Raw genomic sequence first — 18,724 nt, 5'->3', positions numbered from 1 at the left:
TATTTTTTTAAAAAATGTGGCCCTGCTTGTGTGGTGTCATCAGAGTGTCCGGTGACATTCATATTCTACTCACAACGGCGTCATTTATACCATGTTTTGAGCCTATATGGGCAAGTGCGCGTTAGCAGCGCTACATCCGCTATAGTAGCATCACCACTTCCGGTTGCCAACCTTTAGACTTAAAACGTGGTGTAAAAAGGCACCGTTTAGAGTCGAATATGAATGTGGGGGCTTCCGGACACGTGGATGACACCACACAGGCAGTATGGAGGCATGTTATGTTTTTTTTCTGTTGTTTTATTATACTTGAAAAATTGATCACAAGTACTTCAGTCGTTTGCGTCAACACTGTTTACCCCTGAGACTCCAAAAGTGTTTTGTGGACTCAAACACTTCACCCACCCATCAATCTGCATAGTGGCAAAAGATAATGAGTGAATTTTCATTTTTCGGTGAACTATCCCTTTAAAGTCTGTAAAGACCACAAACCATGACAATAACTCAGCCCATATACACACACACACACACACAAACACACACACCCAGACACACAAACCACAGAAAGTGAATGTCAAAGGCTTAACAGGTCCCTCATTCTTCAACATCATTTAAAAGCTAAATGCTGTCTAACTACTCCTTCCTTGTCCTCTTTCTCTCTGTTTTATTTCCCCTCTCTCTCCCTCATGCACTGACACACGTGCACACGCACACCGTACACGTTTTAGACAAATGTCGCCGGGCCAGCTAGTCCCAGTGTAACAAATGCATTTGGACTTTCTACCAGGCACATGGGTGACCGATGCATCTCTTAAAAGCTTCCGTTGCCAAGGAAGAGCCACTCTTCCAACTGCCTCTTCTTCTGTTTGTTTCCTGCTCTCTGTAATCACCATGGCATGATGCTCTAAACCCCACTTACCAGAAACCGTCTCTCTGCAACACACCCAGGCTCTCAATTAATGAGATTAAGATAAATGTGTTTTAGGTATGAATGACAGATATAACACAGAGTTACACTCAGCTGGACGTGATCGGCTCATTTCAGCTCTGAAAAAACCCTGATTAAGCCATGGTCACATAATTATTAAAAAGGTCCTGAATGTTTGACCTTTGCACTATTGAGCTTTGTTTGTGTGTAATCATATATCCAGACATTCAGATATAGACTAAAGCGCAGTGGACTGGATCACTAACAATGTGTCTAAAATGTAAATGTCGATGTCTGGAAAACTGTCTGACTTACCTGACAGAGAGGGTAAAATCCCCTGGATTGCTCTTGCTGGGCCGGGCCAAGAAACTGCCGTGGACTCCCCGGGTCAACAGGAGCTGCTCTGCCTCAATTCCGGTAATGTTGGGGTGGAACCACCTGAAAATGAGGGGACAAAAGAGTTGTTTTGACCACGTATGCATGTTGGAAGAATGTAATGTATGCTATCTGTGCCCCATCACACACCAGTGTCCATGCCTACGGAGACAAAACAGGCACCAGCACAATCGATCACCTGAGTTTAAAACAGTATATTCATTATTTGTTAAATTTACCAATCTAGTATTTAGCAATTAAGTATGTGAAGGGAGTGAATTTCAGTCCGTTTTACCTTCCGTGTATTTTAGCTTTCACTGCTCAGCTGCTGGACGTGAACATGAAATGTTTTGGTGCACAGATGATGAGAGCATCCTCATTCATCGAGCGGCTGTTCAATTTAAATGCTTTTAGGTTAAGCTAGTGAATTGTTCACAGCAGCCAGTGAGTCTTAATGGAGATGTGATTAAGGGAGCAGACGTTTAATGTTCATAAGGCACAAACTTGGGTAGTAGTTGTACATACATTCTTTTCCAACGTAGTCAGGAAGATATTCATTAAATGTCAAGTCTATCCATACACTTAGTTTTCAAGTGAATGGGTCTATGTCTCTTCTTTTAATAAAATTAATTGATAATAGATTTTGCTTGGAAATATTAATCCTAATCCTTCTCTTTTTAACACAATTATGAGCATTTCTAATAGTGGTATCATAGCATCATTTACCCTGAATTTATCCAGTAAAGTCAATGTATCAACCTAAAATTAATTGTACTTCAGATCCTATCAGTTACCTGCTTTTTATGGTGTCACATGATTCATGTTTATTGATGCTTTAAAGTTACATTACGTCAATAAACAATAATATAACAACATAAACTATGTAGAACTGTAGCAGTCTGACATTATTTCAAAGGGAGTTGTATAAAAAACGACCACTTATAAATCTAGGGCAAAACTGTAAGCAACTGTAACTGCAAATGTTTTACTATAATATCTGAAGTCATGATCATGGTAGTGGGTTAGGACATAGAATAGCTATATTTCTTTTAATTCAAATATAAAGTAACATGTTTTTCTTCATGAATCAGTAAATACGTGCAAACCTTATGTCGTGTCCATGTTTGAAAGGGAAGAACACAAAGTTTATAGTACAGCAAAGCCAAAGCTAATAATTACACGTTACTTCCTCTGTTGCAAAACACTGTGGCAAATATTTAGCCAGCGCACTTCTCAGGTAGGTTGACTGTTTATCTGCGTTGTGCACACTCACTGAGTGTGTTTGACACTGCGACCTACACAGACCAGAGCATAGACATTATTCATTCTGCAGAAATAGTCGCAAGACATAAAGTGAGTACATCTACACAGTGGCATGAATAACAACTCTTTAATGTGTGATGGACTATATTAGTCTTAAACGAGGCAGTGTTGTCGATCAGTGGCGACAAAATATGTGCAATGGTTCAGGGACATGGGAGTGTGCATTTGGGGTCGGGGAGGGGGCAGGTGGGAGTAAGGCTCAATGTAATCACTTTGGTAAACGTGTTGGAAAAAGTGAACGGGCCGCTTTTTCCTTCATGTGCGTATTTTGAAAAGATGCAGATTATTACTTTTAGGAAAAAGTTAGTAGCAAGATTATTCAAATACCAGAAGAATCTTTAGTTGCAGCCATTGTTAATGTCTATGATTCAACAAGAATGGAAGATATTTCCGACACTGACAGTCATAATGACTCGTGGAAATGATGCGTTTCCCATCCCAAATTGTAGCCATTCACAACAACCCCCGGCACATTACACAGGACTTATTATTGATTAATATATCCCAGTGTAGTGCAGGCAGCAGGCAACAGAAGAGCGCCTTTATGTAGCTCGTGCTGAGAAGATAGTATCTGAGGCTTTAACAGTGGGCGAGCATTTAGCCGTTTCTGTTTTTGCACACTGTACGACACAAACCCAGAAATAAGACTCATGTGTCAGCTCAGCAGATCTTGTGTCACCTCAGAGCCTCAAACACACACCAGAATAATGTTGTGGTCCCTTCACGGTACAAAGGTCTGAAGCTCTGCTCGTTATGTGACAAAATGCTTTCTATCAATTTCTTCTATAAACATTATTGTGATCACTGTGTAATGAGAATATTTAGGCCTGACATTCAGCCGCTGGAGTTTCTCTTTGACAGAATTAATTAACAATTCAGAACAAATGAACTGCGAGTGACATTTATTATAACCAAATGGAAAAAAAGGCTCAGAAATGCTTTTTGGGAGTTAAATCTAAACTTCAGATGTAGGGTTGTGGAGATGAAGCAGCTGTAACCATGTTGCATTGGACAAACAAACAAAGTGACACTGCTTGTCAATCACGAAGCAGCCTGACCTGTTTTTACAATGACCAGGTGGAAATATGAGAATAGTGGATGAAGAGACAGGTGAATTAATGATGCTAAATGTGTGATGGGATTTGTACAGGAGGGAGTTCAGACCAAGACAGGGCACAACATATCTCTGTTGTTTGTCATTGAGGATATTAAATTATTGAAGGTTTAACACTAGAGTAGTAAACATCAACTTAAAAAAAATAATAAAATCTGGTTGATCTACCCTGATGGAAAGGATATGAAGTATAGAGATGTGATATAAATGCCTATATCAATCGACAGGACAGGACCAGATCGCAAAACACGAGCCGTTTTCAGACATGAACCCTGGAGAACTGGCTCCCAGCTTTCTCCACAGTTTGCCTTTCATGTACATGAACAATACAGCAGAACATTCTCTGGTCAAGTGCATGACATGTATGGCACAGACGATTTTTCATCTTGAGAAATTTGTATTATTATTTTTTTTTTTTATTATCTGTCACGTTATAAAAACGTCATCAACGCCCCCACGCTCCCAATGGGTGAATCCTCCGGAGGATCTCTTAAGCCATTTTCAGAAATGACATGCGGGTAAAGTTCGGAGAATTGGATACAGAGTTTACCGCAGTTTGCCTTTCACACATGCACAATGCAGCGGGAGCTTCTTTGCACAGACGCGTACACAACAGCATCAAATCCTCCACATTATTCAGGTAAGAAGTGGACAGCCAGGTAGAGGCAGGAAGTGACGTATTAATTCCGCTGTGTAGATCACGTGACTTTCTTTACAACACACATTACCGCTGTCGGCTCTCATCGCCATAAACTCTCTTGACATCTTCATCGATGTCTTCTATGTGTGTGTCACCGCTTTTTCAACGGGAGATATTTGTTTTCTTTTTGTTATCAATTTTGTGTCTGTCGCACGTTAGAAGCATCACAAACCCCCGCATCACCGGATCCCCTGCTGTGTTCTCACATCGACTTCTCCTGGATTTCTAATTTATACTAGGAGGCGAGGCAGTTTGCAGATAATCCGGAGCCTCTCACATGGACTCTAGAAAAAATACATAGGATCTGCAGAGTTCAGTGCATGTCTGTCATCTTTCCCCAGACAATACTGACCTGCTGCACCATCTCTCATTGCACAAGCAGAGGAAGGATATTATAGGAGGAATTTCACAAAAAATTTATTGTAAGTGATCACTGGGGGATTAGTCACAAATATATCTAAAATGAGAGAATGATCTAAACAGGGCATAAGACATTACTGGAATCTCTGAAAAACTAAGGGGGAGGTTTGGTGGTTAGCTTGACCCATTTGGTGACAAACAGGAAATGATTCGAAGGCACTGAAAGAGTGATAAATGTATTATCCACAATACTCAAAGTAAATCCCATTGTTGTCTACATTTCCATTACATAATAAGGGCAAGTTCCCGAGTCAGTCTGATTAACTTAGGAAAAGTCTTCTTAGCTGTGGACCACAACGCTAACGGCATCACTGTTTCTGTGCTTTGTTACTTACCAACTGGTAATCTGTGTATTCAATCTAACCAGACTATGTAAACCAATTCATGCTACTTGACTGTTTGCGGTAGTCAAAGTAACAGGCAGAATTTATTTGATAGTTGTTGTTATCAATTTGGAATTTCCATTTTTTATTTGACTTTATGTTTCCACTTGTCACAACTGTCTATGTACATAAAACCCAACCTGGCCAACGTATTTAGGTTACAGTAGTACTAGGGAGCCATTGACAGGTCATGGTGTCATCTGGTGGACAGATTACTTGTGGTATTGTGTTTAATCCTACACAGATTCATACAGAAAAATAATAACAGAGGGGCAAAATGCCTTATGTCACTAATCCATATCTAATCCCTCATCACAGTGCTGCTGTCGCTCGTAAAATAATCAAAACAATGGAGACGAGATGGAACCAGACACAAACATCGGACTGCTGCTTTAAACACAAAATAGAAGCAACTTCTCTACACGGCAACTTGTCAGATTAACGGGTAGCTGAGGGCAGGGAGATACCTTCTCCAGAGTGTCTTGGCATGCAAGTCAACAACATTCTTTATAACTAGATTGTACTCTTTGCTTCTTCGTAACTAATTCTCCTGACAAACCCACCTTTAAGTGGAAGAAGGGGTTGAATTTATACATGCACACTTCTGCACATCCTCATAGTTTCTCAAGTACACTTGTTCTCCTACAGCACTAGAGTCTGTGTATTTAATTAATTCAACAAGGAATCAAAGCTGTTATTTGTGGAGAGAGGGGTTCAAAGTGTTTTGAGGTTTGTCTAACAGCAAAAACTTGAATTAAGATGAATGGGATTGCTTCTACCCTACCTCACCATTCTGGTCGAAGCCTGACAGCCCCTTGCTTCAGCAGCATCAGATTTTAGTAATCCAGCACTGGGCACTGTTACACAAGGGAGGATGAGAGGGAACGAGGGAGATATAGGGACAAAAGGGTGAGGGAGGGGGCTGGGGTGCTTGTAAAAGAGTTACTGGGTTAGATAGAGTAAGACTGAGACAGTGAGAGAAATGACAGAGAAGTGTGTGTGTGTTTGTGTGTTGCGGGGGGTGCTTTGCAAAGAGTGTTAGAGAGCGAGTGAGTGTGGGGCGGGAGGGAAAGCAAGCCCAGGGGGCGGAGGCCTTTTAATCTGGGATTTGGACGAGCGTGAGCAGGCCTGATACCAGCACTCATCAGTGCTATCAGGCGTCCCCCCCCACATTCCCTTCTTTCCAACTTCAGATGCATGTGACAGGCACTGGCGGACTGGTCCACCACCCTTTGCTCACCTCAGTCAGCCTCACCCTCTCTCCTACATACCCTTAGAGGTCAGGGGCTGTCAAAAGGCTGCTCTGTAATGCCAACTCTGTGATCCTAACGCCAACAGAGCTTTTTCTGGCCGTAACACAGCCCAGGCCAAGCCAGAAGATCTGGGTGCCAGGTCTCTGGGAGCCACAAGGCCCTTGCTATCTTGTTGGAGGCTAAAAGCAACAGCTGTGTTGCCCGTGCCTAGAGATTACACCTAATCATGCAAGGCGTAGTTACATCGGATCATAGTTAGCCCTTGCAATCCAGCCAATTCAGCAGTACGCCATTAGGCTATTAATTTTGCAAGGGTGGGTTACAGATATTTGTAGATGAGGTAGAAAAATAAATGCAGAGGACAAAATCCCAAGAATGTGGTCACCTCAAAATGAACTACAATGACCCCTTGGATTATACCACTATTACAAAGGGCACATACTGTAGTGATTCCTTCCACTTTTCAGATATATAAATACAATTCCACTACTGGAAATGGCGATGCTAGCGGACGTGGCCTCGGGCAAGAGTGTGTGCGGTGCTCCAGAAGTTTTTTTTGGTCTCAAACACTTCACCCACCCCTCCATTGGCATAGTGTTGAGAAGAGAATGAGTGAATTTTCATTTTTCAGTGAACTATCCCTTTAACAACCTTTGAAGTCCAAAGATGTCAGTGACTCTGTGCATCTAAAATGCTCATTGAATGAATAAATTGTCATTACAGTGTATATCAAACATCCAGTAGTTTAGCTTGGTATCAGTAATATATCGGTGGCTAATTTAAAACACAGCAGGAGGTTTTCTGCACAGATGCGTTCACGACAGCAACAAATTCTCCACATTATTCAGGCGAGAGGTGGAGCAGTTGGGTGCATCAGGCAGAGGCAGGAAGAGGTGTCAGCTCTTATCACCACAAACTCTCTTGACATCTTCATCGTCTTCTTCGTGAATGACACAGCGCTTTCACAGAGAAAAAGCTGTGTTTCCTAACTTCTCAAGTTTGGGTGCTCAAAAACTCCAGAGTAATATGGATGGCAGGCATAAACGGAGCAACAGTGATAAACTAAAACATAGTATTGTGGTTGTAACCTAAGAGAAAGTCTTTGGTTCAATAAAGTCATTAGGGTTTATCCCCTGGGGACCTTAAATGCCTTCCATCTGACAGTTGTTGAGATATAGTAGTCTGGGTGGTGAACCCAAAAAGGAGAAAAACAATGAACAGACCAACACTTCCATTGCAAGAGTTATGCCTCTAGCGTAGCTAAAAATATTATGGACATTAACTATATAATGTTGTAAACCAAGTGTACAACCCAAGAGGCCTTAAGCTGTGTTTGTACCAAAAGCAAACCGCTACTAAGGTTGCAACAACAAACCAGAATGTTTTTTGCTCTGAAGCCACTTGACAAAACTGTGCATGGATATAAACGTGCCAGACCTGCTTCTCCCAAGTCCTTATGGGATTGAGTATTGTCACAGGAAAAGGCAAGTGCTCAACAAACATGAATGTTGCATCATGAAGCTCCCTACGAAGCTTGCAGGGAGAACAAGGCAGCAAGTGTTTTTTCTCCCAATTCTTTTACTTCAATGGTGAAAGAGGAAGCTGGAACATGGGTGAACTGATGTTCTGACTCTGCTAAAAAAGAAAAGAAAACAGACTTTTCTGATGTTTTCTTTTCTGGCTTATGACAGGAACAATGCATTGGTTTCCTATTTTTTCACAGGAGTCATAAAATAATTAACCTTGTAAACATTCTGAAATCAGACGAAATTCTGGAAATGAATAGCTTTGGCTTTGAACATTTGGCTTAAATGCAACACTGGGACAATATAAGATTTCTGGGTATATCTCCCCAAACTATGTGGGGCCACCAAGATTCAAAGTTTTTTAACTTTAACTTTATGTTGTATTAATTCACATGTTTATAAAAAAGATCCATGCACTGCTTCACCTCTGAGAGCTGCGGTTCTTTTACATTTTAATGAAATACTTACAGTACTATTTTGATGCACTGCTTTAATGTTTGCCTCTGATTCAATCACTCCTTTTCCCACAGGGTAAATTAAACAAGGCATTTTCTTTTTAATTACAAAACTGCGTTTCTGTAAATGTCACTTATGCAATCCTGGCTGCAAGGCTCTTTGTAGGTTTTCTGGGAAGCCTTTTTGCGATTTGCAGTGAAGCTATTATTTGGTGATTTGGCTGCCTTCGTTGTCTACGGTCAGGACAAAATGTATTTGCCGTCTCTCTTTCTGTGTGTGTTGCTCTGTTTAATAATTAACTTTTAGGTCATCACTCACCAGGAAAACCCTGTATAGACAGAACAGTAGCATACAGAGTCTTAAGCTGCTTATTTGCTTACAAATGTTCATGCTCCAAATTAACTAGCAGTGGTAATATGTGGATGTAATTTCCATAACTCTATATCTGGGAACAATGTAAAAATACCAATTGTTTTTTTTCCGGAGGCAGACAGTGCTGATTTAATAACATTAACGTAATCTGCCATGCATTGATTATCCTATTACAAAGCTAACATGGCAGTAGGGTGTCAATTTAAACACATTGTAAAGCATACAATCAACTCAGAGGAGTAAACCTCTTTCAGATCTCTGGCCTCTATTAACCAATCACCATACACTATGTTACAAAATCTTCTCTAAACTCCCCAAATCTCTGGATATTTAAACCTACCAGGCTTGTTTTTACATAAAGCAGTGTAAAAAATATCTATAACACGAAGTTCAAGTTTTGTACCTTTTACTGGACCTACTTCACAATAACTGATACTCAGAATTTATAATGTTCCTTTAGTCCAAAATACATACATTTCTGGATTACCAAAAGGTCTATCTTTACACTTTTACAATTAGTCTGCACAGATCCTGCAGTATCAAACTCGAGAGATTATTTTTGTCCTAGACGTTATTTGTAGCCTTTAAATTCTACTGAAGAGATGTATCTGTGTAGTACAGTCCAATTTTAGTCATTGTCAATTTCAAGAGGTCTTTCGAACAGAGTGAACAGCATGGCCTCTCTATACAACCCTATCCGTAATCTCTCTCCCTCACCTCCTCATATCATGACCACAGGAGCAAGAGTGACTCAGGGCTTTCCAAGAATAGGATTCCCCTTTGAAAACCACCAGGTGCCCCATTTCCTTGCATCTGGCCTTGGGCAGTGAGAGAGAGGGGGAGATGGAGGGGGAGACAAGACAAAAGAAAAGGAGATTTCAAATAGAATGGTTTTATGGGATGAGGCATCCGCAGGGAAGTGAAAATTTAGTGTTGGAGAGTGCAGGACAGCTGGGAGCTGCAGGTTAGGCCCCAGGCTGGTTGAGGGGAAATGGGCCCAGTGTGGATCCAGCCACCACTCTATCCTCTTACATAATGTCTCAAGTTCAATATAGCTAAAGTGGGCTATTTAAAGCACCCCTGTCTAGGCCCACTGACAAAAAGGTGATATACTTAGTAGCCGCAGCGCAGCATGAAAGCCTCTGCTAGGGATATATTGGTCACAGGCAAGCCCTGGGGTGTGGGTTTTGGTAATGTTGCAGCTATTTTTAGCCCAGCTGATGATTCGGGGTATTTACATGGGGCACAAACCTCGCACACACCCTATCGCTGAATATCTTACTTCTCTGTGCAGTCCAAACAGTCAATGTAGTAGAATTAGCTAAATTACTTTTTGACTAGGCATGTGCATGCAGTTCGTTCTCAACACTTGCACATACAGTATGTAGAGGCTGAATGCTAGCGGTGATATGACGAATTAGGCTAGATAGACATTTCTTTCAAGAAACAACTAGTATCCAGAGTTTCCTGCTTTTTGTATTTTCATGGAGTAAACAGGACTAATCAAACACAGAGTAAAAGGGGTTTCCAGGCATCAGTGGTTAATAAGTAACTCCTGTTTTTTTGGGTTTTTTTTTTCATGGACACATCCAACCTTTTATTAGTAGACATCGGGAAACGCTATGGAAAACTGAAACTAGTACATACTCACTAGACGTCTTGCTAGGAGTGGCAAACCCAGATTTACCAAAAAACTGTGCATACACATAATTACTTAATAAGTATTCATCACTTTCACCATTTTGAAAAGCACAAAGAAATGCATTTTCTAAAGTGCTGGTCTTTGCACTTTTGTCTGATATCTGTGCGAAAACATGGGGAAATATGCGTATGCATAAGATTAAAATAATGAAATAATCCCTGTCTCAATTTGGATTGAATGCTTTACGGGGGGAAAATACAGTATGTTTAACATAAAGGTTATATTTTTGTGAAAAGTGTGGAATGGTCTTATGCCGTTTTCCCCCTTAGCATGCAAAACAATAAGGGACAGCACATTATAGATGTGGTTTAGTTAAGCATTGTGTTCACAGGAAAATGTTACTGATCATAATCAAAATCTATGGTGATGTCTGGATTTTCCATATCTCATCTGCAATGCAGAACTAAGGGCAGTGTTTCCCCTTATATGCAGGCGTTACCCACACTAATGAAAGAAGAAGAACAGAAAGAGCTCCATACCAACTCTTTAGAGATTATGTATATCACAATTATTTCAAACTTTTACCTTGTTTATGATTATTGAACGATTATTTTATGCGGCCCCCTCACACCCCAGCCCACCCCTGCTGCGTGCACGTAAAATGTTGTCCCTTTTTTCAGTAAATTGCCCAGCCCTACATCCAGGTCAATTAAGGAGATAGCCTTGTCATTACATTACACAGGTAAATTAATACTGATGATGCAACAGTCTGGTGAAGCAAGTTAATTCTGGGAAGGAAAGTTAAGAAAGAAAATTTGGAACAAAGAAGAAAGGATATAAAAGTTTCCCTAAATCTTGAGATATCAGATGTCAGAGAGACAGACATTTCCCCTTCTCACGACTGTGCACAAATGAGTTGCGTGTACTTAGGCCTCAAGAGTCTTCCTGGTGCCAGCAAATACATAGATACCTTCCAGCACGTGCACAAAATAAACATTTTCACAGATGCTTCACCTCTGCTGCTACAACTGCATCCTAAGGGAAACGCTGAAGGGCATGTTAGTTTGAATGTAGTTTATGACCTACATATAGAAAGTAACAGAAAATGAATGCTTTTCACCATTTTAGGTCATCAGAAAATTAAGATAATTGGATTTGGCGGCCAGTTGAAATTATAAGCTAAAATAAAATTGCTAAATGTATTATTATAAACTTATTGATGTGATAATTTGGCATTAGTTTATATATATGACATGAGTGCAGGACAGCTCTTTTCCTAAGGAAAAATAGAAATTAGTAGGACTATTTGATTTGTATTGTGTGACGATGGGAAAAAAAGCCTATTGTTCCATATCTAATGTTTACTTTTTTAGTGTCACAAAATGTGCAACACAAACAATGAATGTAACACATCATTCCAAACCAGAGAGACTCCAGCCAGCCAAGACAAAACAAGGAGCTCATACCTAAAGGAGAGAAATACTTCTGACACATGCTTTGGGTTTGAAAAGTCTGACACAGACCAGAAAACGGACCAGAAAACTCTATAATCTAATATATGTTAGTACCTTTTATTTGTCAAGTATCAATTGGTAATTATGGTAATTTATTCATTGAATCTACAGACAATGTGCATTGTTCATATGGGTCCTTGGTCATATCAAACATCCCTAATTATTGGTTGCAATACTTATACATTTGAAGCACTGAAAGAGATGACACACAAGCATTTGAAATATGAATTTCTGAAAGTATCACCTTCTGTGACAAACTTTTTATATGAGCATTGACCTCTCACCAAAGAGAGGTCATTAGTTCACTTTATATACCAGCCTTACTTATTTCACCAGTCAAAGAAAGTGAGAGAACGGCACTTCTTACTGAATCCAGTGAGCGTGACTTTAATACTCAAAGTCATTTATCTATAAAGAGGATCCAGAGGCAACAGCAGGTGTTTCAGCGTTAACCCCCCGACAGCTAAGCTTGGATTTACATGGCTCAGTCTGAGAGGAATGTTGTTCTGATACGTCAAACATCAAATATTCTACATACGCCTGGTAAAGCGTGTCTTGTTGCCCTTTATAAGCACCTTGCCATTAAATGTTTAAGCATACAAGCCTAACTTGTATGATCATAATGATCATAGACATGTGAAGATGAATATTGTAATGCTTTGTCACAACTACTTTCAGTTTGAATAAAATGCGAACCGTGTATCTGAAGAAAACCAACCGTTGGTTCAGGGCACTCCTGGAAATGTTGCCGGTGTTATCTTATTCCTCCACATGGGCTGTTGTTTTCCTGTCGGCTTATCGACAAAACTGACTCACTGTTCTCAGCTGGTCAGAATGAGTTTCAGTGACAGGCGAGTTCTGCTCCATAAACAAAGAGGAGCAGAGGTGGTTTCCAATAGTGGAAACTTTGTCATCAAGAAAAAACTGGCCAAGTAAAAATGGAACAGCAGCGTTACGTGATTCTGCGTCATAACGTCTTACTCTGGGCCAGCAGTTACACTGAACACATTACAATGCTTTATCATTGTTGGCATGGTACTGTTACAATAACTTAGAGTGTGAATATTTATTTTATGACTAAACTGCCACAAATGTTCACTACCAGAAACAATAACAACTTAGGTGGAAATTCCCGCCCCACTTAACAGTATGATGAAGTAAATTCCTTCCTGAAATGGGGATCTGAAATGACACAATCAACAGCAGAGCAGGTCCGTCAGATCGAGATGACACGCACAGGAGTATTGTTCCCCTGTGGTATTTCAGCCCAGGAAGTAGAGAACAAGCCACAGAGCAACAGCAGTGTGTGCTCTGGCCGGCGACACACCATGGAAATTGGCTGGCAAGAAAACAGCTTTTAACTTTGTCTCAGTGTTTCCGCTATCTCTGATCTCATCCTGCTGGTGGCTTTGGCCCCTGGGGCAACTCTAGTGATATAGTGAGGAATTATGGCAAAAACAGTTCTCGCTTTAAATACTGTTTATCCACTATCCTTATCCATTGTGTAACATTTTATTCACCGTGAGATTTTAAACAAGAGGGGAACACCTTTACAATCTACCGTGTACTATTTGCATCTTTTACCCAAGAGCAATTTATTCCAGTCATCTGAAACACACAAAGTGTTTTAAAGTGAAAATAAGAGTGAAATTCTAAGTTTAAGGAAATAACCCCAGAGTTCTAGTCAACATGGGCGATGGGGACTTTTGCAGAAATGAGAAACCCACTTACGGTCAGCACACACAGAATTTGATAAAGCTTTTCATCTGTGTCTTCACGTACACACAAATAAAGGGAAACGTCAAGTTGAGAGGAATTAGTGACAGACGGTATCACTTTAAAATATTTACTATGAAATGTTTTTTTCTTGAATGCCACAGCCAGACTGGCCGCTTTACTGTTTCCGATCTCCCTTTGAAGTAACGTGCATTAAGCCATACCAGCTCGATTCTATTATGAACAATGCTCTTTTGCTCAAAAACTCGGCCAGAATTCAGCAGTCTTTGTTCTGTCAGAGTAGAAATAACGGCCTTTGTGTATTGTGGAGCTGGACTCAAATCAGCACGGTGGCCTTTTAACCTCCACGTCATTATTTCACCACTGCTTCACCTGGCAAAGGCACACCACGACACAACAGTCATATGTCAAACATCATCCGACACAACAACACGTCTGCTACCTTTTCCACCCTTATAGTGGCAGACTACTTGTATCAACTGTAAACTCTCTAAATTGCCAACATTGCATTTTTCTTGAGTCCACAGCAGCCGTGATGAACAGGGGACAAGCTGAGTTCACATTTCAGAGATCACCTTGCACAGAAATCTGTAGCATCAATGTTAAGCAGGCCACTGTCCCTGGTTTGTTTAAGGTGAACGGGCCTTTTCTGCCAGGACTTCCACTCTTTGGATCAATCTCCCTGAGGAGGTCCGTCTGGCAAACGTCTTACTCTCTTTTAAATCTCTCTTAAAGGAACATTTGATAGATAGTTCTGATCTTTCTGTCTATTTTAATCATTTTATGATGTTGTATTTGACCTTGTTTTTACTCGTTTCTCATCTATAACATTTTTTAAATTTCTGTGTCTGTGCTGTTGCTATTGCTGTGTGCTCTTCAAATTGCTTTTGATTGTTTCTTATTGTTTGCTTTTTAACTGATTCCAATTGTTTGCCTTCAATTTTTCATCATGAACTTGTAAAGCGCCTTGTAACAGTTTTTCAAAGAAGTTTTACAGAATAAGTATTATTACTATAATTACTTGTATCAATATTCCTAAAGGTGCTACGACTGTTTTACTAAACAATAGTATAAATTGGTCATTTTAAATAGTTAATAGCGTGCACAGTTATTGTTTTCAAGTTGCAGTTACATACGCACTTACATGAGTGGATACCTGACACTAATGTGGCTGTGATGTTTCTATGAAAACTTTCATTTTTGGAGTTTCGCTGAAGTGTCCGATTTTTTTAGTTTTTGTTTTGTGTTTAAAACAATGTGTGGGACTCAGATTCACAGGAAGCTATAAACCAGTTTCCTGCACTGAACACACACACACACACACACACACACACACACACACACACACACACACTGGGAGGACAGACACAGAAATAGCCCATAGCACCAGACTGACTGGAGAAGTAGACTTTACACCACAAAGCCTGTGTGCTGTGTGGATATAAGTACATTCATATTAAAAGACTTAGCTGCAGCTCAGACACTCACACACACACACACACACACACACGCACGCACGCACACACACGCACAGTGTAAATGCCCTATAACACTTTCACCGTTACCTCTCAGAGCAGCAGCTAAATTACACTCAACTCAAAGCTCGTCGCCCCTTGTGTTACTTTAAGTGCGTTATATAAGAACTAATGCTCACTCACACGCAACGACACGGACACACAAAGACTCGACAATACGAGGAGACAAGTGTGTGAGTTCACTGTGTCGCTGGGACGGTGGAGAAAAAAAAAAGGAAAAGAAAAGTTGAGGCGCCGCTGCTCAGACTGTGAGTGAGTGTTAAATGTTCCGGCGCCATGACACACGGGTTTCGAACCCTCACACACACAGAGACGCAGCTCCACTGTACCTGCGAGATGTCATAGCAGTCTCTGGAGCTGTCAAGTGTCCTCACGCGGTGCTGCTGCCTCTGCTGAGCCGCTCACCAGACTGAGACACACGGTGTCAGCGCCTGCTCGACCTGCGGGCGCCGCTGCTCGCAGGCACACACACTGCTTCCGGTTAGCGCCTTCAAAACAAAGGCCCTGTCCGGGGGCTTCAAAGAGGAACAGGTGAGTTTTTATGTTTGGAGCTTTATGATTTTTTTTTCCAATACGTTTTAATGAGAAATGCATGTGCTGAAGAATGACTTAATGTGAATAAAAACATTGAAATAGAAATATGTTTTATTGTCTTCGTTTGTGTCCTTGCTCACATGTGCAAACGAGTTATAAAAGGTAAATTAAAATAATATGTGTAATACATATGTGCAATAAATAATACAGTAAATAACTTTGCAGCCACATACTTTTCAACAACTGAAATCTAAAAAAAACTTTTGATACTGTGTTTTTATGTTTTATTTTTTTATTTGTGTATTACAAGTGCTCTGACCGATACTTTATTCTGTATTATTCATTTCCCCCTGGTATTTTATTCTTTTTCTTTATTCTGTTACATAACCCCCTTGCAATACAATACAATGTAATACAAAGTTTAAGCTAAACATAAAATACATGAATCATTTATTTAAATTAAAAACAACAACAACAAACAAAACAAAACAAAAACCTTTCTTTTTACACAATAACAAGGTCAGTGGCAAACCAAAGGAACAGGTACAATTATATTTTAAATTGTTATTATCAGTGTATATCAGTAATAGATGTTGATTTGTGATTTAGTTTTGTTCTTTTTCGATCAATCATCAATCAATCAATAAATCAAACGTTATATTTCTGTTGAATCTATTTTATTTAGATAATACTGATGATCGGTCAGCACACACAGAATTTGATAAAGCTTTTCATCTGTGTCTTCATGTACACACAAATAAAGTTATAGATCACAAGATCTATTTTATTTAGATAATATTGATGATCTAAGTCAGGCTACACACACACACACACAGACACACACACACACACACACACACACACACACACACACACACACACACACACACACACACACACACACACACACACACACACACACACACACGCCCCACCTCCCATCAGAAAGGCCTTCCCAGCCCCAGCCATCCAAATAACCTCTGTGGGTCTTTTACCTGTGTAACTGCCCACCCTCAGCTGGAACCAGAGAGGACCCTCGGACAAGAGGCGAAACATCCCCAAGAAACACAAGCAAGCCCAGCCGCCCATGCACACCTGCACAATTGAAAATACCAACAAGGAAATACGAGAGGCAGAATTTAAAAACAATAAAAGTCAAATAACCCTAACCCCTAACCCGAACCCTAATGTGACAATTTTACTCTTATGTGTTGCACTCCACGTTTCCCTTCCTGTCCTGTTCTGTCTAACTCCAGCTAACTTGGTGCAGCCTGGGGAACATTAGAAGTTCTAAGTGACATATTCAGGTTAATATCAGCGGCCTCATGACCTGCAGGGTCCCTGAAACATATGCATAAATAGATCATTACGTCCTCACTTCTGATTGGCTGACTAAGGTTTGAAACAGAAAATAGGAGCTCACACAAACAGTGTGTGACAATATTGTCAGCGATCATACGGTCTATGTTAATCTATTAGTAACTTTTTTTATAGAGCACTTTTCAGCACAAATTACAAAGTACTGCACAACAAGAGAACAAATGATTTAAATACAAAGTGCTGCACACCAGAGAAAAAAGGTTAAAATACAGAATTAATCAAATAAATAATAATGGTAACATGATAATAGAGATAAAAGAACAATAATAACCTGGCACCCGGAGTAAATTCAGGAATGTGCTTTTTTGAAAAACATATTTTTTTCGGCGAGACTTATAAGTAGACACCTTTTCATTTCTTCCTGTAATTGACTTACATATCAACTGTTAACCCCCCAAAAAAACAGACGTCAAAGCTTCAACCAAACAACATATATCATAAAACTAGAATGGCACTTGGTAGAGCCCATAACCCAACGGCCCACTTAAAAATCAAGGTTGGATCTCAATATTATTTATTTATTTTTTATAAAAGAATACAAAGCTTAAGTGAAGAAAACTGATGACGGTGGTTCGAATATGACGCTGCGATTATGAACTTGCAGTGTTTTGCTCAGTGAGCATAAGCCCTGATATTGTGGTGTGGGACATTACGCAGGTCTCTACCTCATCATCTGTTCTGTCATAGAGTCATGATGGGACAACCTCCCAGCTCAGGAGGATGACGGTGGCGGTGGCGGCGGGGGAAGAGGAGTAAAAGTGAGGCAGAGCAGCGCTGACGTCACTTGCCTGTGGTTATCAGTGGAGGTTAATCTACTGGGGGATGGATGGGCTTATGCAATTGTCTGTAAACCCACAGGCCTCATGTCTATGGATTTGCTTTTCCACTGTTTGACCTAGTGTGCTGCTGGAGCCTACAGACAAACACTGAAATCATGCAGTGGGAATTTCTCCTCTCCGCGGAATCTCTCTGCGCCAAATGCAATGTGCGTCAAACAGGATAGATGGGTTTGAACACAGGGTTTATTGTTTGGGTCTGGTGAGCAGTTCGAATCATCCTGCTGCGGAACGGGAGGAAATTACTGTCTGATCGAGGACTTTGGGGAAATTGGTGAAGAGGGAGAGAATTAGCAAAATATTGGAATGAACCTCGTGTGTACTTAGTGTTAAATAGTACATGTGATTGAAATAGATTGGTTGACTTGAAAACAAAGCCATTCATTGGGTGGCTTGACCCTTTGTATGTTATGTGGTGGTTTAAAGGATGATGGGAAACCGTTTTTGTGCTGCACCTATACGTGCACATTTCAGGAGGTTAAAGGGGGAATATCGGCACATCAAGCTGTGTGTTACTGAGTGTGTGAGAGAGAGAGAGAGTGGGTGTTTTTCCATTAGGAAAGAGAAATCCTCTCGGCCCAAGTCATTGTAATTGTGCCCATTAGGGATGGCCCTTTGACTAAAATGGAAAAGATAATCTGCTTTAATTAAGGTGAAGTATTGATGTGGCCATAGGCTCAATAGGACTGTGAGGGAGAG

At 40.4% G+C, this 18,724-nt stretch overlaps 1 protein-coding gene across 2 annotated transcripts in view; it reads right to left on the bottom strand.

Annotated features, from left to right (window-relative positions):
* ptpn11b (protein tyrosine phosphatase non-receptor type 11b) overlaps positions 1-15,741 on the bottom strand; it is a 37,907-nt gene extending 22,166 nt beyond the window's left edge. For both annotated transcript variants that reach the window (XM_035159029.2, XM_035159030.2), the window contains exons 1-2: positions 15,605-15,741; positions 1,241-1,363 (exon numbers count right to left, since the gene is read on the bottom strand). In XM_035159029.2, coding sequence (XP_035014920.1) covers positions 1,241-1,363; positions 15,605-15,618 — 137 coding nt within the window. In that variant the 5' untranslated portion in view covers positions 15,619-15,741. The remainder of the gene's footprint in view (positions 1-1,240; positions 1,364-15,604) is intronic.
* Between the last annotated feature and the right edge of the window lie 2,983 nt (positions 15,742-18,724).

The sequence above is a fragment of the Hippoglossus stenolepis genome, chromosome 6 (assembly GCF_022539355.2).
Source record: "Hippoglossus stenolepis isolate QCI-W04-F060 chromosome 6, HSTE1.2, whole genome shotgun sequence".
In the NCBI taxonomy this organism is placed as follows: domain Eukaryota; kingdom Metazoa; phylum Chordata; class Actinopteri; order Pleuronectiformes; family Pleuronectidae; genus Hippoglossus; species Hippoglossus stenolepis.
This window is presented reverse-complemented; position numbering and strand designations above follow the sequence as displayed.